Source organism: Carlito syrichta, unplaced genomic scaffold (genome assembly GCF_000164805.1).
Source record: "Carlito syrichta isolate Samal-C Ts95f unplaced genomic scaffold, Tarsius_syrichta-2.0.1 Scaffold289400, whole genome shotgun sequence".
Taxonomy (NCBI): domain Eukaryota; kingdom Metazoa; phylum Chordata; class Mammalia; order Primates; family Tarsiidae; genus Carlito; species Carlito syrichta.
This window is the reverse complement of record NW_007233496.1, coordinates 46,565-67,622: the sequence shown is the minus strand read 5'-3', so window position 1 is coordinate 67,622 and position 21,058 is coordinate 46,565. Positions and strand designations below refer to the sequence as shown.

At 41.8% G+C, this 21,058-nt stretch overlaps 1 protein-coding gene across 3 annotated transcripts; it reads left to right on the top strand.

Moving 5' to 3' along the window:
• Positions 1–7,994: 7,994 nt before the first annotated feature.
• On the top strand, positions 7,995–20,111 carry FCGR2A (Fc fragment of IgG receptor IIa). Of its 3 annotated transcripts, none has more exons than XM_008054288.2 (9): positions 7,995–8,104; positions 8,516–8,536; positions 8,875–9,132; positions 10,697–10,951; positions 11,670–11,792; positions 14,875–14,912; positions 15,173–15,175; positions 16,919–16,927; positions 19,463–20,111. In XM_008054288.2, the coding sequence occupies exons 1-9, from the start codon at positions 8,020–8,022 to the stop codon at positions 19,622–19,624; spliced, it is 954 nt and encodes a 317-aa protein (XP_008052479.1). In that variant the 5' UTR covers positions 7,995–8,019; the 3' UTR covers positions 19,625–20,111. The 3 variants fall into 3 exon arrangements, with proteins under 3 accessions (XP_008052479.1, XP_021566203.1, XP_008052481.1); XM_008054290.2 differs by having other exon boundaries at positions 8,016–8,104; positions 8,878–9,132; XM_021710528.1 differs by lacking the exons at positions 15,173–15,175; positions 16,919–16,927.
• The last annotated feature ends 947 nt before the right edge of the window (positions 20,112–21,058 follow it).

Genomic DNA, 21,058 nt, shown 5'->3' with positions numbered 1-21,058 from the left:
CTGAAAGGGTAAACTCAGGCAAGGTGGGCCAGTGCCATGGGAAGTATGCAAGATTACAACAGAGAGGAAAGTAGAAGGAAGTAAAGTTTATTATTCACCTTTCACAGATGGAAAGGGGGCCAGCACTCAGGTGAGTGAGGCGTGGAATGCTGGAAACTAGGTGTGTTTAAGGGTTTTTAAAGCAAAGGGGTGTTAGACCTGGAAGAGGTCTGGGCCAAAGGAATGCCCAGAGTTGTATTCTTTGGTTTCCACAGTAGTCACATGAATCTAGTATTTTGACATCACCAAGCATCAATGTCTCATGACCTCAGGTGGTGGGCTGGAGGTTGTCATGGGTCATATGATAACAATATACCAATAAACATACCTCCTGGTGGTGTAGTGGAAGTCATCATGAGCGGCCAATAGCAATGCATTAATACGAATGCCTAAAAGATAGATTGCTAGCAAGACTGGACATGCTTAAGGGGTTCTGTGTAATCACCAGTTTCTAAAACTAAAGTATTTTTCTTGTTAGTTATTTTAGGGTAAAAGGACGTGTGGGTTGTGCAAATTGTGCAGCAAGGGAATGTCAAGGGGCAAGCCCTAAGCAAAATGGTTGTGCTGATTCAAAATGACCACACTCTAAATTTCTGAGGTTCCCTTTTTTCACTGCCCGTAGGTCACACAACCTTGATGTTATCATACTTAGATTGTCCCACACATCCCTTCTGAATCACCCTCTTCATGTGGTATATAAGACCTGCGTCTGGGGGGTATTGGCTTCTGTTTGTAAGTCCTTATTAAATGTTTCTTTCTAGAAACTGGATATGTCAGCCTCTTTCTTTGTCCTCTCAGCTTTCTTAGACTTTAGGGGTAGGTTTGCATAGATTTGCCTTTGCATAAGGGAAACTCTCTCAAACCAAGTTTTTCCCTCTGCTCTCACACCACAGCAATCAACACAGAATTAGACTTCTGTGACTAAATGTGGAGGTTTCTCCCACTACCAAGCAGCAGACACCAACCGAGTGTCCTTCTATTTCATCTCAACACTATGTACCTGGAGAGAGTGTAGATCCCACAGGTGGGCTCAGTCTTCCAACACTGCCTACTGCCAGACACCAGTGGCAAGTCCAAGCCTCCAGAACTTTTGACCAACCAGGTTCAAGTTAGGGTTCCCATGACTTCCTCTTTGGGTTCGATTAATTTGCAGAAGCGACTCACAAAACTCAGGGAAACACTTACTTACATGTACTGGTTTATCATAAAGGATATTGGAAAGGATACAGATGAAGAAACATGTAGGGCAAGGTATGGGGGAAGAGGCGCAGCGTTTCCATGCCCTCCATGGGTGTTCCACCCTTCAGGAAACTCCTCATGTTCAGCTATTGGAAGCTCTCTGAACCCAGTTATCTTGGGGCTTTATGGAAGCTTCATGATTTCAGCATTTCTTCCCCCAGTGTATAGGGTGGGACCTTCTCTGGGTTGGGTTTTAAGATCTAGAATGAAAAAGACTGGGTAGGGGAGGGAGGGTACCTGCATGGTCAATGTTTATATACCTAACCCTGAATTGTACCCCACATCTTTATAAAAAAAATTGCTGGAAAAGATCAGAGTCCTGCCTAGGAGCAGGTAAAAAGAAAGCTGAAGAAGGTCAGAGAGAATCTGTTTCTTAGATCTGCCCCTGAGGCCTAACATACTCATTGTAACAAAAGACTGCAACAAGGGCTACAGGAGTTCTAAATCAGGAACTGTGGATGGAAATCAATATATCTTTCATAACACCACAGTCCTCCTTGAAACAAATCTGAAAAGTAGCTTAGTAAAAGCCTAACGATAGACTCTTCCCCCTTGGGGTCAAAGCAGAACTCCATTAAGGAAAGAACTCCTACTAATGAAAAAGCAGGAGATGGCTTGACATGATCAATTCTTTTTTTTGGTCAGAGTTTCACTTTGTCACTCTCAGGCTGAAATGCAGTAGCATGCTCACAGCTACCACAGAGTCAGCCTGCTGGGCTCAGGCAATTCTTCTACCTCAGCCTTCCAATAAGCTGGAACTACAAGTGCACACCACCATACCCAGCTAATTTTTTTATTTATTGTAAAGATGAAGTCTCACCATGCCCCGCTAGGCTGTGATTCTCAAGATATGTTACTAAATATGCTTTTGAAACCTGACAAGACTATATTAAAAATTTTTACTAAATGACAAAGAAGAACAAAGGCATTAAACAAATTTTTAAAAATATATAAAGACTACTTTGGAAGGTACAATAGTTCCTTGGGAATGAAGAATACATAGTGATTTGAAAAGTCTGAAGAATCTCAGCTATTTGTGAGACGAGTCTTATCTGGATATCCGGAAACTTTAGGCCCTTCTATGGGGTTAGTCTTCAGGAGAGTCACTCAGTCCTTGGTCTTGGTGGTTGGGCAGAATATATTGCTATAGAGTGCTGAGAAAAAATTTAGGAAAAGTTTAAATGTATTTGTGCTTTTGAAAGGCCGTCTCGGGTACAAAGCCATTGTCCTGAAATTTTAGAGTTAGAGTATAGTATCGTATAGTATAGTATATCCCATGGGAGAGCAGAGTATTGATGTCCTGAGAACAATTTGTTTGTCACCTGCATATGTTAGGATAGCGTTCTTTTTTCTTTATAGCGATGATGTGTGCATTTACTTTTCAGTCTGTAAGTGTCCTCCTAGGAAAGTCTCCAGTCCCAGTCATGAACACAGGGACTGAACCTACCATAACCAACTCCTCTCAGACTCATATACCTTGTCACACTCTCTGAAAGATATTTTCCATAGAATGTCTCCAGCTCTGCTGGTAACTCCCTGGGGGTCTTTACTCCTTCACTCCCAATTTGCCACTCCATGGAGCATACATCCCTATACCCCACTACCCAGGACTGTATCCTGTGTGCTTTGACTCTCAGCAGGTACAGACTGTGGGCATGATGACTAGCATCCACTATGACAAGCAAGAGTCCCACTGCACTAACTGTGGCTCTCCATCTGCTCTGGAAAACATGCGTCCTTAGATTGACACTGGGGATGATCACAATTTTGGGGTAAAATGCCACCCACTAAATACAGGGGTATCACTATCCTCTCACAGGGATATAAAAGAGTAGCATAAAGATAGCATAAAGACACACAGACATAAAAGAGTAGCATAAAGATAGTAATTAAATTGATAAAATAATATTATCTAATATTTTTGTTTGTTATTCTCTAAATACTTCATACATATTAGTTTACATGATATTATTTAATCTTTAAAAGAAATCTGGCTGGGCACAGTGGCTCATGCCTATAATCTCGGCACTTTGGGATATGGAGGCTAGGGGATTGCCTGAGCCCATGGGTTCGAGAACACCTAGGCAACTCGGTGAGACCTCATCTTTACAATAAATTAAATGATTAGCCAGGTGTGGTGGCACACACCTGTAGTTCCAGCTATTTGGAAGGCTGAGGTGGAAGGATAGCCTAAGGCCAGCATGTCGAGACTGCACTGGCCATGAGTGTGCCACTGCACTCCTACCTGGGTGACAGATTGAGACGCAGACTCAAAAAATCAAAATCAAAATCATAGAACTCCATAAGGTAGTTACTATCATAATCCCCATTTTATAGATGAACAAAATGAGGTATGTATAGAGGGGTGAAGTAGAAAAACTGGGATAGAAATATTACAACATTCAAATAAGAATATATGCAATAATTACAGCATTTATGTATGTACATACAGAAGATTTCTGCTACATCTGGCACAATATATTACTACATGTACTATACAGATTTATAAGGCTCTCAAGTGGTTACACAGAATGAAGAATGCCAGTGAAAATTACAATACTGGCTGGGCTCAGTGGCTCAGCCTGGAATCCTGCACCTTTGGGAGGCTGAGGTGAGTGGATTGCCTGAGTCCGCAGGTTCGAGACCCGCCTGGGCAGCGAGACCTCATCTCTACAATAAATCAAAAAATCAGCTGGGCGTGGTAGCGCATGCCTGTAATTCTGGCTACTTGGAAGGATCACCAGAGCCCAGCAAGTCGAGGCTGCGGTGGCCGGGAGCGGCCACTGCACTCCAGTCTGGGCGACAGAGTGAGACTCCAACTCTAAAAAAAAAAGAAAGAAAGAAAATTACAATACTGGTGTAAAGCAATGATCTTTTTGTCTCATCTACAAAAAGATGATTCACCACTTGATTGCCACCCCTGGAAAATGATTCACCATGGAGGGAAAGAACAGTCCTGGACATGAGAAGGTGGGGGAGAGGAAAGCATATGTTTTTGCCAGTTGTACCCCAGGGATCCTAAGACTGCTAACCCACCACAGGCCTCTGTCACTTCATTTGGGTTTGGAGCATTTTGGATAGTTGGCTCTTAAACTTTCTGAAAAGAGTTTTTGCCAAGACCCAGGAATAATTTTTGAAAATCCATCATTTTTAGGTAAAGTGTTCTGTCAGCCTCACCAGTTTTCCAATGACTATGAACCAACTCAGCCTACACAAACGTGTGATTCCAAGCAGTCACTCCAGTCACACTCTCGTTTATTGTCAACTTCCACCGCCAGCCAGGATGAAAGCACTGCCTGCAAACATGTCTTCCCACTTTCATGGTCTGTCCAACTCTGCAATTCCTTCACTATGAGCACTTGAAACCTTCCTTTCAAGGCTTACGTCCTACCTGTTATGGGCTGAATTGTGCCTCCCCAAAACTTATATGTTGAAATCTTAACTCTGAGTACTTCAGAATGTGACTGCATTTGGAGATAGTAGTTTTGAAGAGGTGATTAACGTTAACTGAGGTCATTAAGGTGGGCCCTAATCTAATACAACTATTTCCTTGTAAGAAGAGTTTAGGACACAGACGTGTACAGAGGGAATTCTGCCAGCCAGCAGACTGCTTTCAGACTCAAACTGCAATATCAACTCTTTCCTGGTGGCTTACCCTGCAGATTTTGGACTTGCTCACCACCCAACCATATGAGTCAATTCCTTAAAATAAGTTCCTTTTTCTCCCTCTTCTTCTCCCTGTTCGATAGACCCCCTCATGCTACCATTTCTGAAGTTTCTTATGTCCTCAGCTTCTTATGTGTCCTATTAGTTCCATTTTTCTGAAGAATCCTAATGCACTACCTATCACTTTTCCTACCTCTTTTCATAAACCATATTCTTCACCTACTCACTCTTCCCTAGGAATACAACTTCTCTTTGGTTAAAACTGTCTGCAAATGATAGGAATCTAACCCAAACTAGATTAGGGAAACAAAGCTAACTAACAAAACACACACACACACACACACACACACACACACACACACACACACACCATGGAAGGATATTGGAAGGATTTGCAACACTCAAAGTCACAAGAGGGCTGAGTTTCAGTAACAACTGGAATCTGGGTCTTGAATTCCTCAGGATTCTCTCTTCTTATCTTGACTTTTTTCTTTGTACTACAATATTGCAATGGGTATGCTTGTTGATATTGTTTTCACACTTAGTGTTTCTCCTGGACACATTTTCTGAAATGAAATTATTAGATGATAAGGTTCACAAATTTCAAATTTTTAATAAATAGCACCAAAATGCTCTCCAAAATATTCACCAGTTATAGTCCCATGAGTGTGTTCCATTTTTGAAATAGAAAAATATATATGCAAATCAAGTGCTCAGCATGGGCAGTAATTTTCTACTTTGAGTTTTTGCTCTTTGGGTACGGAATATAGCTGGGCACTACCATCCTCCCCAGGCTCTGGTTGCCTTTTCTGCAACCAGCTGCATTGCTGGCTGTAACTGGTACCTTTATTTTTGGCTCCTATTGGAAGCAAACTACTCTAATGCTTTTTTGATGCGGAAATCATCTTAAAGAAGAAAGAATCAATACTTCCAGGAAAATTCAAAGACTGCAAATCTAGAAAGCTCAGAGAAAAAAAAAATTAAAAGGTTAAAAACCCTCGGTAATACTCATGTTCAATAAAAAACAAAAATGTTCTCCCATTCTGTGGGTTGCCTTTTCATTCTGTCAATATTTTTTCCCTTTGATGCACAGGAGTTTTTAAGTTTGATACTGTTCTACTTGTTTATTTTCCTAATGTTGCCCCTGCACTCTGACCTTTAACCACTGTGACCATTGTACCATATTGTTCAACCCAATCATACTAAACAGCTACTTGCACAGAATATGTAGCTGTGGAATAAGAAATATATATATACATATATACACTTGTTTCTGCCCTTGGTTCCTGGCATGAGCTTCTAAAACCCTTGAAATTTTCTGAGCAGTAGGAGTGTTAGGAGCATCTTGAATTCTAATATTTGATCTTTGACCTTGGTTCCTGACACAAAGCTCCTAAATCCCTTGAAATTTCCTGGGTGAAAAGAGGGTCTTTTGTTCTATTGAAGTGACTTATTTTTTTAGTAGAGTTTCCACTCTGTCATCCAGGGTGAAGTGGCATGATCATGACTCACTGCAGCCTGACCTTCTGGAGTCAGGAGATTCTTCCGCCTCAGCCTCCTGAGTAGCTGGGACTACAGCTGTGCACCACCATGACTGGCTAATTTTTTAAAAAATTGTAGAGAACAAAATTGTAAACAAAAAATTGTAAAAAATTTTTTAAAAAATTGTTTTGCTGTGTTGCCTAAGATGGTCTCAAACTCCTACGTTCAAGCAATCCTCCTCCTTTGGTCTCCCAGAATGCTGCGATTACAGGTGTGAGCCACTGTACCCAGCCTTGAAGTGACTCTTGATGGGTTCCTGGATAGCTTCTGTCTGGGAGCTGGTCACCAGAAAGACCAAGCCATGATTAGAAGCTTGAAACTTTCAATTCCCTCATCCTCCAGGGAGGGAAGAGGGGCTGGAGATTGAATTAATAATCAATCATGCCTACATGATGAAGCCTCTATAAAAGTTTCTAAAATACAGGGTTTAGAGAGTTTCTCTTTTGGTGAGCACATCTATGTTCCAAAATAGTGGCACACCCCAGCTCCATGAGGATAGAAGCTCCTGTGTTCCAGCCCCTTCTGGACCTTGCCTTATGTATCTCTTCATCTGGCTGTTTGTCTATATATGCCTTACCATATTTTTAATTACATAATAAACTGGTAAAGAAACTGTTTCCCTCAGTTCTGTGAGCCATTGGAACAAATTATGGAACCCAGGGAAAAGGTCGTAGGAACCCCAATGTATAAGTATTTGTCAGAAGTACAGAAGGCCCAGATTTGTGGTTGGCATCTGAAATGGGAACAGCCTTGTAGGACTGAGCCTTTAACCTGCAGGATCTGATGTTAACTCCAGGTAGATAGTGTCAGAATGAAATTGACTCGTAGAACGCACAGCTGGAGAACTGCTTGACATGGGGGAATAAAACAAAACAACTCACATATTTGGTTTCAGAAATATTGAGACACTGAGTGTAGAAAGAAAAATATGTTTTTCTTCTTCTAATAGCATGTGTACTTGTTCTGCGGCTTTCTTACCACATTTTTTTCTTGCACTTTAAAACTTTCTTGTGTGTGTGGAAGGCAGGGGGTTGAAGGCAGGAAGTCTTCAACTTCAAGATACCAAGTCTTGCCTGTGGTATATTTAGAAACTTTCTTGGATTGAGTGTTGCTTGCAGATAATTACCCCATTTTGTTGTTGCTGTTTAAAGTTGATTCTTAGTGATTGCAGATTTAGAAGGATCTCTTTATCTTGTCTGGATTGAAACTCATCTAGAACTTTCTATATACTGGCCAGCAAGGCAGCACAGGGAGTGCTGTGGGAATAAAACCCAAGATGTGTTTCCCCGTTATTTTCCTTATCAGCACAACGGTAACCTCTACCTGGGGTTTTCACAAGGACACACCAAAGGGATACATAATAGAAAGACTTATCTATAAAGCAGACTTAACTCCTAATTGGATTTGTTCCTAATTGGTTAGCAGAAACAGATTCTGGGGACTGATGACCATTTCACGAGAAGATGAAACAATTTCCTTCCTCTTTTTTAAGTTTCTCTCTTAAACCCCACTGGTCTCTGGCTCAGTTCTGGGATGACTTTGGAGACCCAAATGTTTCGGAATGTATATCCTGGCAACCTGTGGCTGCTTCAACCACTGACAGTTTTGTTGCTGCTGGGTGAGTAAGGGTCGTTCTGAAAAAGGGCGATTTCAGCCACCCCTCCTGCCTGGACTCCAGGCACCAGAGTGGTGAGGAACATGCTTGGAGCTTGGAAGCAGGGAACAAATGAAAAGGGGAGACAGCACCTTGAATTCTCAATTGTCTCAGTGGCTCCTAAGATCAGTCTTGAGAAGTGTATTCTATACCAAACATTCATGCTTGCTTTGTAGCCACGAGGAGGGATAGGGATGAGACAAGGATAGGACGATGAGTACTTTTACAAGAGATCAACTGGAAACAGGCTCTTGAGATGGGTCCTGGGGAAAGAAGCAGCCCAAGCTTAGTTCCCTGCCCCTCTCACATGCACACACCTAAGTGTGCTCTTATTGCCTCCTGTTCCACGCTGATCCACCCTTTCCTCTTTTATAGCTTCTGCAGACGGACAAACTGGTGAGTTTGCTCTTTGCTTTCCTATTTTGACAGTGTTATTGCCTCATAATGTGATGGGTACGTACTATGTAGGGAAATGTCTGCTCTACCAAGAATCAGGCTTCGGTTCAGTAAGGGCAGTTTTCCCATTTTGGTGGGGTCTGGGATTTGATTGTTGGTAAGAGTCCTACTGGATCCACCGAAGACCCAAGAGAAAGAGATTGTTGCAAAGGTAGATCTTTAACTGGGTCTATACTAGACTCTCTGATTGATGCCTGATCTCCTCTGGGAGCTCCTTTGGAGTCCATGGTCCTTTCAAGGTTATTTACTCACATCCCTTTCTGCTCTCTGTCCCTCAGCAGTTCTCTCTAAGGCTGTGGTAAAACTCCAGCCCCCATGGATCAACGTGCTCCAGGAGGACTTCGTGACTCTGACATGCTGGGGGGCTCAAATCCCTGGGAATGACTCCACTCGGTGGTTCTACAATGGGAGTTCTATCCCCACCCAGGTCCAGCCCAACTTCACGTTTAAGGCCAAGAACAGTGACAGTGGGGAGTACAGGTGCCAGACGGGCCAAAGCAGCCTCAGCGACCCTGTGCACCTGGACGTGCTTTCTGGTCAGTGAAGGAAAGACCCCGGGAGACTCCGGGAAGACCTGGAGAGGTGGAATCTGCTTACACAGCAGGGGCTTGCAGGAAAGGGTGGCCTGTTTACTGAGAAGCATTGCTGTGAGTTGCCGATTCATTTCCCATTTCACCCACCCTTCAGAAATTTTGCATGACTGGTGGGTGTGGACATTTCTGACAAATTTCTCAGCATGTATGAATGACTGTTTTTGTCTCAGTCTGGATTGAGCAAGAAGGTTAGAAGGGTCACAAACAAGCAGCTGAGTGTGAGAGAAGCAGAAGGAAATCCCAACACCATAAAATACTTCCATTTTTTTGGTAGTATTGAAAAGCACAAACAAACCACAATTGAATCCTAGCCCTGAAAATTTACCAGCTACATAAACATGATGAATTTGTTTAACCCTTGGGTCTCAGCTTTCTCATCTGCTCATTGGGGTGACCAATGCCTCTCTTGTACGTTTATGGTGAGAACTGGCATTTTCCTTCCCCCTTGTCCCCTTCTCCACATTTTCATGGTGTTGGGTACTGTGCTCTGTCTTTTCTTCCACCAGATTGTGGGCAACTTGAGGTGAAAGTTGTGTCTTATCCATGTTTGTATTTTCAACACATGAAGCAGGGCCGAGCTTAGTAAATGTTTCGCTGAAGAGGTCAATGTCTTTACAAAACTCCTGGCAAAAAGTAGTCTCTCCAAAAAGAAAAGTTACAATGGCATTCTGATGAATATTGCCACTGTTACTCTTCACTTAGTTCCTTTCCTTCACCTGATTCCCAAATGTTCCTCAAAAGCACACAGCAGCTAGGCATGGTGTCTCATGCCTGTAATCCTAGCACTTTGAGAGGCCAAAGTAAGAGGATCGCCTGAGCCCAGGGGTTTGAGGCCAAAATGGGCAAGTTGACAAGACCTTGTGTCTGCAATAAATTAAAAATTAACCGAATGTGGTGGTGTGCTCCTGTGGTTCCAGGTACTTGGAAAACTCTCTTGAGCCTAGCAGATTGAGGTTGTGGTGGTTGTGAGCATGCCACTGCACTCCAGCCTGGGCAATAGAGTGACACTTCGACTCAAAAAAAAAAAAGGACACAGTAAGCTAATGACCCGCCTGTGACACTCTGCCTTCAGACAAAGACCATGCTGGAGCTATGCTCCAAATTTTCCAGCATTCCTCATGTAAATTTATCAAGTGGCACTCAGTAGGTAACATTTGTTCTAAGCTCATGACTTTCTACTGTCCCCAAAGACATATGTCTCTGCTGTGTCCTCCTCACATGTCATCTCCTCAATCAGACTGGATTCTTGAGGTTGCTTGTGTCCTTCCCATAGTGGACAGTCATGCCAGAAATTATTATAGATAAAATGGCATTATCCATGCCCATTTTCAAGAATGAGGAAAGTGTACAGATCTCATAAATGGTGGAGCCAGAATTAGAGTACTGAACAGTCTGATTTCAGCCTTATGTTGTTCCCTCTGCACATCACGTCCCACCAGAAAGGATGGTCTGGGTCTCAGAGTTGAGCAAAGACCTCCTGGTCTTGTGGTCTATTTGTGTCTTTCAGGGTGGCTGCTGCTTCAGACCCCTCACCTGAAGTTCCAGGAGGGGGAAACCATCCCGTTGAGGTGCCATAGCTGGAGGGACAAGCCTCTGGTCAAGGTCACATTCTATCAAAATGGAAAATCCAAGAAGTTTTCCCGTTTGGATTCTAACTTCTCCATCCTACGAGCAAACCGCAGCCACAGTGGTGATTACCACTGCACGGGAAACATAGGATACACGCAGCACTCATCCCAGCCTGTGACCATCACTGTCCAAGGTATGGGTACTCTGCTGAGATGCAGGAGGGGAAGAGAGAGTTGACAAGGGCTGAGGTCACCTGAGCCTTCATGGAGATCTGAGAAATGCCACAGCAGCAAAATTGAGCACTGGAACAAGGAGAAGCAGTGTGGAGGCCTGGTTAAGGATTAGCTAGTGGGAAGGAGTATGAACCAGAGCACAGAGCCCTCAGCTTCCAGATGAGAGGTGACAAGGCTGTCATCCCACGCTGACATGCAGGCCCCCCACTAAAGACAGCAACGAAGCAGAGCTCCCTCCGAGGTGCAGAGCTTCCCAGAGCTCCTGGACATTCCTAAGGGCTCAGGCTTGCCTCGCTCCTTCTCATGGCTCATGTTCTGGACACTCACTCCAGAAGACCTAAGCAGTTCGAGGCTGGGCTCCATAGAGAGAGATGGCTCCAGCTACGGGAGGCTTCAGGCTCACCCACCACACCCTCACCGGAGGCTCCCTCTGCCCCCACACACTCACCAGTGTACCTTTATTAGTCTGGTGGAGAAACTGGGTATGGGGGAGACACAAGCCCAGCCACAAAAACCCTGCTAGGTGAGTTTAGGGGTGTCATGAAGATTGCACCGGTGAGCGACCCAGACACGGTGCTTCAACTCTGCGTGACGTGCCTGGGACACTGCACAGAGGATGGTGGGAGGGTGGAGGTGGGACGGGGAGAGGACTGCCTGTCCTGAGGTCTGTCTTCCTAGAGTCCAGCTTGAGCAGCTCTTCGCTGACGGTGATCATCGTGGCTGTGGTCACTGGGATTGCTGTTGCAGTGATTGTTGCTGTCATAGCAGGCTTGATCTACTGCAGGCAAAAATGGATTTCAGGTTTGTAGCTCCTCTTGGTCGCTCTTCTTATCATTCACCACTAGATCAAGGCCCTAGTCTCGGACATTGCCAGAATCCCTATCTTTGTTCAAGACAAGCATTCGGATAGAGATCCACATCTCGTACATTCATTCACTTACTAGTTCACTTATTCAATGAGACTTGAACAAAGTTGTTTCTGTGTCTGGCAATGACACTGAGTGGCATCAAGATGAGGAAGTCCTGATGGGGAGATGGGGAGTTCTCAGCACTGTGGGGAAGACAGAAGTTCACATAGATCATAAGATCTGATAAGAGCAAGATAGAGAAATGGAAAGGCTGCACTGAGGGTTCAGAAGAGGCTCCACAGTCTGGCACAGACTGGGGCAGTTGGAGAATGTTTCACAGGGCCGTGCTGTAGTGTAGTGATAGAAGCACACCTGGTGGGACCAGCCTGCCTGGATTCAAGTCTCAGTTTCACAGCTCACCAGCCATGTGGCCTTGGTGAGTTACTCACCTCTTTGTGCCTCAGTTTCCTCATGTGGAAAATGGGGGCTCTAATAGGATCCACCTCACAGGATTGTTGTGAAAATGAATGAGATTGAAGCTTTTACACCAGCGCCCAACAGAGAGTAACGGTACATAAGTATGAATTGCTATACTGTGGGGGAGGTGGTATGTGAGGGTAGCCGTTAACTGGGCAAGAGTTCACTCTAGGCACAGGCCAGGGCATGGAATAAGAATGGTTGTGGCTTGAAGGGAGGTTGAGAAAGAAGTAAGAAGATGTGTAAGTCACTGAGAAAGAGAAAATAATGACTAATACCTCAAAAAGCACTCTGCAATTGGTTCATAGCCAGGACTGCAAGTGACTAGTCATAAATAAATAGAGAGAGAAACTTATGAGAGAAAGAGGTGTGATTTTACAAGGCAAAGCAAGTCTAAGACAGATGTCCTGAGCAGGAGAGCTGGGGAGTGGGAGAAGACAGGGCATTTGTAGAGGGAGATTCTGTGTTGGTCCTAACCCAGTCCTATCCTGGGTCCTCTGTCCTGAGGAATCAGGCCCCACCCCCTAATCCTACTAACCTCCCACGTGCCCCTCCTACCTCATCCTCCCTGAGGAGTCAGGTGAGTATAGCATTTCCTCTGGGGATTCAGTGATGCCCCACCCAGTGCTACCAGATGGACTGGTGCCAGCAAGAGGTGGCTTGTGTGAGTTCAGCTGAGAGCCAGGAGAGAAAGAATAAGGGCAAGTCAGAGGCTCAAATCACTTGGTCAGTTCTGAGTCGAACTCCTGGACCTGAAGAGGACCTCACGGAGATGAGAGAAAACTGGTCCCAGATAGAGAGGGGAGGACTCTGTCTGAATTTCTGGGACCAGGAATTTGGGGATATTTCCAGAAGAGGAATCAGAGATATTTGGGTCTTTCTGTGGGGTTTTGGTAGAACTGGCAAAGGATAGGGGTTAAGACTTGCAAGGCTGAGGCTAATAGGATTTAGGAGTAAGAGTCCAAGGGGAAGGAGAAGGAAGCCTAGGAGCAACACCCTAAATTTGTTGGGGGATCTGTCTTTGTAGAGTGATGGAGTGGGGGTGGCCAGGCTTAGTTCTCTGTGGAACATTAAGAAGAGATTTGGGCTTGAGAAGATTCTGGGGCACTAGTGGGCTTTACTCTGTGGGCAAAACTTGGTTTGATGTCTATCAACTTGTGTGCAGATATTGAATTCTAGCCTGTTTCTCCACAATCACACAGCAGAATCTGAAGTAAGTCATTCACCTTCATTGGGTTTAGTCACCTCACTGAAGAAATGAGTGGGTGGCCAGGATGACCTCTAAGCCCTTCTAGGTGTGATGTTCTGAGAGCCAGTGGCCATCCTCCCCCCAGGTGGGAGTGTGTAAAAGGCACAGGAGGATTTCAGGTAACTTCCTGACTGTGGTTAAAGTTAGAGCACAAAGGAACTGGAACTGTCTCTAGGGCCTTCCATGATAGAAATAGGCAGGAAAAAGTGACCCTACGAGACTGTACTTCAAATGCCTGGAGTATGACTCAGAGCAGAGCTAGCAGGTTTTAGAGTTTGAGCTAAATATCACTCATCCAGCTGTACTCTGAGCAAGGTTTGCTTGTGCATTGACTAGTCCCAATAGGGTTATGGTCTGGGGCCACACCAGGGTCAACCAGATCTGAAAAAGTCCAGACACAACTTGATGTGTTGTTCTGTCTACACTGGCATAAACACATTACACAAGGCATTTATAGCCAGGCACAAGGTATGATGCTGTCCCGAAAGGCATAGCTAGGTTGCTGGGATTGTTGAGGAATTTTAGAACAGGAATTCAGAATATGGTTTTCTGCAGAACTGGGGGCATTGCAAATAAAGACTCTGTGTGTCCAGGGAATGAGGACAGAGACTGGATGCACTGTCTCAGACTCTGGCCCAACTTCCTAAGAAATGCTGCTTTGCAGATACCCAGGCTGCTTTTCACACTGGCAAAGTGAGATTATGGCAGAAACTTGAGGGAATTTGGTGTGTTTTGGACATTCGTCAGAGAAAGAGAAAGTACTGTCTGCCTTCCTTTGTTCCTTCCTCTCTTCCTTCTCCCCTTTTTCTTTCTCTCCTCTCTTTCTCATTTTCACTCTTTCCTTTTTTTTTTTTATTGTCATGGGGTACCAGATTCTTCAGAGTTCAACAAAGATGCACTACATTTGGACAATGTAAAAATGGCCCTTAGTCTTCACTCCCTGAATTCATTGCCCAGCAGACATCTGGGCTTTACTTCACCCTAATACCGAACATTCCCCCATCCCTTTCCCAATACCTCACTTCCCCAAAGCTACCTCATTGCTTCTAGGAAACCTTAGCAATTCTCTGAAAATAATGAGGCAGAAAGGAGTGCTTCCCTGTGCCTTGTGGCCATTGAGGAAGGTTGTGTCTGGGATACCCCAAGTGTGGGTAAATGAGGCCACATTTACTCAGCTCTTGGTCTTCCAGGACTTTGTTGGGGTCTGTAGTCCTTGTCTTTAGCTTGGCTTTGGTTTTGCAACCTAGCAACTTGGGTAGGCCTTCTTCTATAGCAGGGTTCTGGCTGATATTTTTCTTTTTACCCACAGCCAATCCTACTGATCCTGACAAGGATGCCAAAATTCAGGTGAGTGATCTCAGCTCTCTCCTTTTTCTTCTCCCCTGCTTTCTCTTTTCTCACTTTTATTAAAACAAAATTAAAATGGAGACTGAGCTTGAAAAATTTCTGAGCAAACAAAATCACATAGGCCTTAGAAATAGCCTTAACTTCACTTAAACTGCAAATATAAGTGAAATTCAAATTGGGTTGTAACTACAAACATTGGCAAAACTTAACTTTGGACATATTTGGTACATGCTTATGTTAGAAATAAGTCTTAACCCCAGCCAGTCATATGCAGTCAACTAATCATGTGACTAGGGACATTCCAACTGGATACCTTCCACAACAGACAATTATGTTGTAACTGTAAACCAATCACATTTTTGTATTTTGCTTCCACATTTTCCTAGTGAATATTTGCCTCTGACATTTTGTCATTGGAATACTAAACCTCTTTTAGTTCCCCAATTGCTTCTTACTTAAAGAAACTCTAAAATTATATTGTGCCTCAGATTTTTCTTTAACAGTTGGTGTCAGAAGCAATATCTGAAGTAGACCCTTCCTGAAGATTCCCAAGTGCAATGTGTAACCAGGCATAGATACCCACTGAGTCAATTGTGCTCATTGCTTTCTTTCTTTCTTTCTTTTCTTTTTCTTTTTTGAGTTGGAGTCTCACTCTATCACCCAGGTTGGAGTGCACTGGCACGCTTATGGCCACTGCAGCCTCAACCTGCTGGGTTCAGGTGATCCTTCCGCCTCAGCCTTCCAAGTAGCTGGAACTACAGGCGTGCGTCACCATGCATGGCTAAGTTTTTTCATTTATTGAAGAGATGAGGTCTTGTCAAGTTGCCCAGGCTGATCTCAAACCCCTGGGCTCAGGCAATCCTCTTGTCTTGACCTCCCAAAGTGCTGGGATTACAGGTGTGAGCCACGGCACCCAGCCCATAACTTTCTCAATATGTTTGTGGGTCACTGGGTAAGTTCCTCTCAGATATCAGGCTCTGCAATCTGTGTCCTAGCTATCTGAATTTATTTGAGGAATTTTACTTCTAATTGGATGCAGAGATCAAACTGGATGTTTGAGAGATTAAACTTTGTGTTCTACAGGAAGTGGACTTTGTCCAGTATAGTGTACAGTTCCTAGATAAGGACTGATTTCCAGATTGGGATCAAAGGGTCAAAATCGGGTTATTAGTATTCGACAGGTTGAACTGGGTGTTCAAAAGGAACTGGACTGGGGTTTAGGTGAAGACTAAATTTCAGAAGGATAAGATATTATGGGTTTGTCAAAATCTACAGAATCTGGATCTCCTCCTCCCAAACCACCAGCAAGTTTTATGTTCCCATATTATGGACTCAGAACCTGTGCCTTACTAGATAAATAGGCGTACCCTACCAAAGGTACTTTAAAGTTACTGTGGCCATAGTGAGATCCATTTTTCCTTGGTATAAAGAGGCTTCCAAAGAAATTATTTTAAAAAATCTCTCTAAAGAAATCTCTACAGTGTGCAAATTAGAAATTATTCTAAACTTACTAGGCTCTTTGATTCCTTGTTTTTTTTTACCTGAATGTATTTGATGCTAACTTCCTCTAAAAAATGAGGTTCTCAAATGAGCCAGGAATATCATAACAAGTAAATTTAACTCTTGGTGTTGCACACATGAGCTATTATAAAGGAAACCATCTAAGGCCAAAAAGAAAATAGAGCAATTAGACCGGATGTCTCCTTAGCCACTTATCTAAAATTTAGTCCAACTCGCAATAAGATTGGCTACTGATAATAGGGGAAAATGTCCTAAAACTCATTCTTGGAGAAAACTTAACACTCTTTTTCTGTGTCTTTGAGATATGTAAATCTTTAAAATGTAGGCTTCAGGGAAATGAATTATCAGAAAGAAAAACATGAAGAGAAACTTTTTCGAAATAAACTGGCAAGTGAAAATTCTTAAAAGTCTTTTCCAAGAATATTAATAAAAAGCCTGGGCAACTTGGTGAGACCTCATCTCCACAATTAAAAAAAAAAATTTAGCCAGGCTTGGTGGCACATGCCTGTAGTTCCAGCTACTTGGAAGGCTGAGGCAGAAGGATCGTCTGAATCCAGCAGGTCAAGGCTGTGGTGGCCGTGAGTGTGCCATTGCATTCCAGTCTGAACGACAGAGTGAGACTCCAACTCAAAAAAAAAAAAAAAAAAAGTTTTAGCTATCTGAACTGCTAACTTTAAATCCCAGAAATACAACTTGGATCTAACTAGTGAGTTTTATATTATTGTACCTGGCACATGGCAACAATTTCAGAACAGAGGTCATGAATTTCTGATTGTATCTTTCTGTATGTTTATGTACGCCTACATATGTGTATGCTATTTATATGTAATACTGTTCTACCCTCGGATGGTATTAGAAAAAATATTAAAAGAGCTCTATTTAATTGGCTTAGTGAAAAACAAGCATTTGTATAAATCAAGTATTTTCTCAGAAAAGAAAGGACTTAACCAAAATGCTTTCCAAGTTCATATGACTTAAGTGATCTTTAATAAATAAGAATATTGATGATTTAATGAAAATAGATATTATACCTAGTTTTACTTGTCAGATAAGATCATGTAATCTCTTATAAAATTTGTCAGCAAAAAACATACCTTGAGATGACAGGTAGTTTTGTTTAACATTATGCTTGCCACTTAAACTAGACTAAGGTAAATTAAATGATAGTGTTTCTAGATCATTTCCAAATAAGATAAGCTACTAAAACAAAAATGGAACATTTATCTTTTTCTCCCTACCCGATTGTTCTAGAATTGGGAAACTCTTATTAGGTATTCTTATTTTCAATGTGGCTATTTACATAGGTTCTATAAGACTCTGTTCTCCTTGCAACAAGCACATAGTTGGGCAAGTCTTTGGCTTCACTTCTTACTCTAGAGAGGTTTATAAAAGTCTAATCTGAGATTTTTTATTACCAGATAGTTTTTAAAAACTGAGGTAGACTGATGCAAAGTCAATAAAGTCTCTTGAATATCATCAAAACTCTGACTAAAATACATTAAAAAATATACATAGAATTACTGTTCTTAATATACTTAATAAATAATCAGATCAAGTTTAACAAAACTAGGCTTATTTTGCAAAAAAAAAAATTAGCTTGTAATTTTTGGTAAAAATGGAAAATAAAAATATTTTTCACCAGAATAAAGAAGATTGTATTTTGATAGAAAACTATAGTGCACCTATTATCAAATTCTAGTCCTGTTCGTTGTCTTTGACGCTTTATTATCTCCTTATAAACTGGATTGACTCCTGAATTTTTTCTAGTTTCAGTAAAAACGAAAACTGCCCTTTCCCAAACCCTGCAAACTGAAACTGATTGACTTTAAGTTTCAGAGAGATCACTGTAGCAGAACATGTAAAGGCAATCTTCTTCCCTGTTGCTGTGTCACTCAGAGAGTTTACCAGAATACTTAGTGATGTAACCAAGATATTCAAATTGCAAACCAGGGAAGTTCAAGTGGCAACTGTCATCTTCATTCTACCATCTATACTTGCTTCAAACTCACGTCTAGGAATTATTTCGACTAGCTGTCCTCTGGACTTAAAAAACCAAGATAATAATATGCTCCAAATATTAACTTTTTCTTTTTTTTTCATAGAACAATGCCTTGAATTCCTTTCAAGCAATACAATCTGAAATGAACAATTTAGCTGCAATAGCACTCCAAAATAGAAGTTCTTGATACTTTAACAGCTTAGCAAGGAGAAGCTTGTGTTCATATTGATGTCAAAAGATAATTTACAACAGTTTTTGTTTAAAGATCTCGATTGGCTTTATGATGATTCTAGAACTGGGTAACACTTGATTCCTTAAAATAGAGTATGTGTTTCAGTGAGTTGAGCAGAGGAGATTGGTTTTATAGACAGAAAAAGGTTTGAAGAAAGCAGACACAAAGAACAAAAAGTGAATTGGTCATTTCAAAGTTGTGAAAGCCAGGAACACGGAAACAATAGAGAAATAACATGTTGGTTAACATTAGATTACTTCAGGTTTTGTGTGTGTGTGTGTGTGTGTGTGTGTGTGTGTGTGTGTGTGTGTAAGGTTTAAAGCAGAAGGAACTTTATTATTGTGCTGAATAAAACTGGCGTGTTACGGAAATGAGGCTGTTCTCTCTGTCTTCTGATGTCTCCAAAAACCAGATAACAATTTAGTTTCTGTTTGATGACTTGGCTTTAGCATGGGTGATTCCATTTTGATTTTTAGTCTGGTCTGTTGGGTTCTAGTATAGTTCAAAACAATGGTCTCCTATAATTTTTGTTTAACACAGATAAAAAAATGTTGTTTCTATGTTAATAAATTAGAAATTGTTGCCTCAAATTTAAAAGACTTTAAAGAGCAAATATGAACTTTTCATTACATAAGCACTGCCTCCTCCATTAATTTGTTCAGTTGTTTAAATCTTGCCTTCTGAGAATCTTTGCTCAAAAGAATTTTTCAACCCTTGGCTATTATTTTTCTTAAAATTATTGTATTTGCCTCCCTGGTGCACTGTAATTTCTTAAGGATTTTAAATGCTTTCTAGCAGACATTTGTACATCAAAGGAACAGACAACCTGAAAGAGCCAGTAATGACTATATAACTGATGATTGCAGCTACATGACTCTGAACTACGGTGGACCTACTGATAATGATAAAAACATCTACCTGACACTTCCTTCCAGAGACTACGTTAACAGTGATAACTAAGAGTAATGTTAGGCAATGTGGTCACACTCTCAGTTTGCTGAGGAAATAGCCAGAAAAGGGGGGATTGTCAAAGCAAAGTTAAAATGGAGACTGGGTCTGAAAAATTCCTGAGGAAGCAAAACCACTTAGGCCTTAGAAATAGCCTTAACTTCATTTAAACTGTAAATATAAGTGAAACTTCACCCGGGTCATAACTATAAACATAGGCAAAACTTAACTTGGATCATTTTTGGTAAATGCTTATGTTAGAAATAAGACAACCCCAGTCAATCATACGCAGCCAACTAACATAATCATGTGACTAAGGACCTTCTAATAAGATAGCCTTCTAAAAAACAACTATGCAACTGCAGACAGATCAAATGTCTTTATTTTGCTTCCACGTTTTGCCAATAATTACTTGCCTGTGATATTTTGTCATTGGAACACTAAACCTTTTTCCTGGTATTCCCCAATTCATAAATTGTTTCTTGCTTAAATAAACTCTTTAAAATTTTATTATGCCTCAGTTTTTTTCTTTTAACATCTTTTTTCTGTGCTCTCTCTGTGGATCACCACTGCTTGTTTCTGCTCTCTCTAGACTGAGAACACAATCACCTATCCACTTCTCATATACCTAGAAGCTCATGAGAAAGAAACAGAATCTGACTACCAGAAATGCATTTACTCTCCTTGTCTAGAGAGGCAAGGATCTGGTGTCTCCTGGCCTAAATTCCACCTGGGGAGGATATGGGATGTTGCAGTTTCAAAGTGGAAGGACTCTTCCAGAGTCATCTATGTGAGTCCTAAAGCCCCCATCCTGAAAGCCACAAACAATATGGCCCCAGATGACTGACGTACTTTCTGTGCCTGGGCACTTCTCAATATTAAGACTCTTCTGTTACATGTCCACACAGCCAATAAAGTTAATAAAATTACTGTAATCATGAGATTGCAGCAACATGGGAAATGCTTATGTTGCAGGTTACATAAGAATTATATAAGTAGATATGATTTCAGAAATGTTAAAATAGACCAACCTATGCCAACATATTAAAAGTAATTGTTTCAGGGTGATGGATTTATTGGCGATTTATATTTTCTTTCTTTCTTTTGCTATAAATATTATGCATTATTTTGATAATAAAATATTGTGACAACATTCTATTTACCTTTCCAAGGCTGTATGGGTTGGGCTATTGACTGAACTATCTGGGGTCTGTTTCTCTTCAATGAGAAGAATCTTGGAAAAGTAGTAATGGATAGGATGTGGGGGAGAGGAGAATTGGGAGTTTGGAATATAGGGTGAGTGCCTCTCTTCTTATAACTAAATACTCTTCTTTCAATGAACTTGTGTTCCTGTGGAAACTTCTTCTTTCCTCCCGTGACAAATAAAAACACTCATTTATTTCGCAGCACAGGTCCTCAGAAAGTCATACTCCAGATGAGTCCTCA

What these genes read in the sequence shown, in the direction of transcription:
- FCGR2A (XM_008054288.2), top strand. Translation starts at nt 8,020, where the DNA reads ATGACTTTGGAGACCCAAATGTTTCGGAATGTATATCCTGGCAACCTG. An exon ending in GACAGTTTTGTTGCTGCTGG is followed by an intron (nt 8,105 to 8,515) that starts GTGAGTAAGGGT and finishes CCTCTTTTATAG; the next exon opens with CTTCTGCAGACGGACAAACT. An exon ending in TTCTGCAGACGGACAAACTG is followed by an intron (nt 8,537 to 8,874) that starts GTGAGTTTGCTC and finishes TCTGTCCCTCAG; the next exon opens with CAGTTCTCTCTAAGGCTGTG.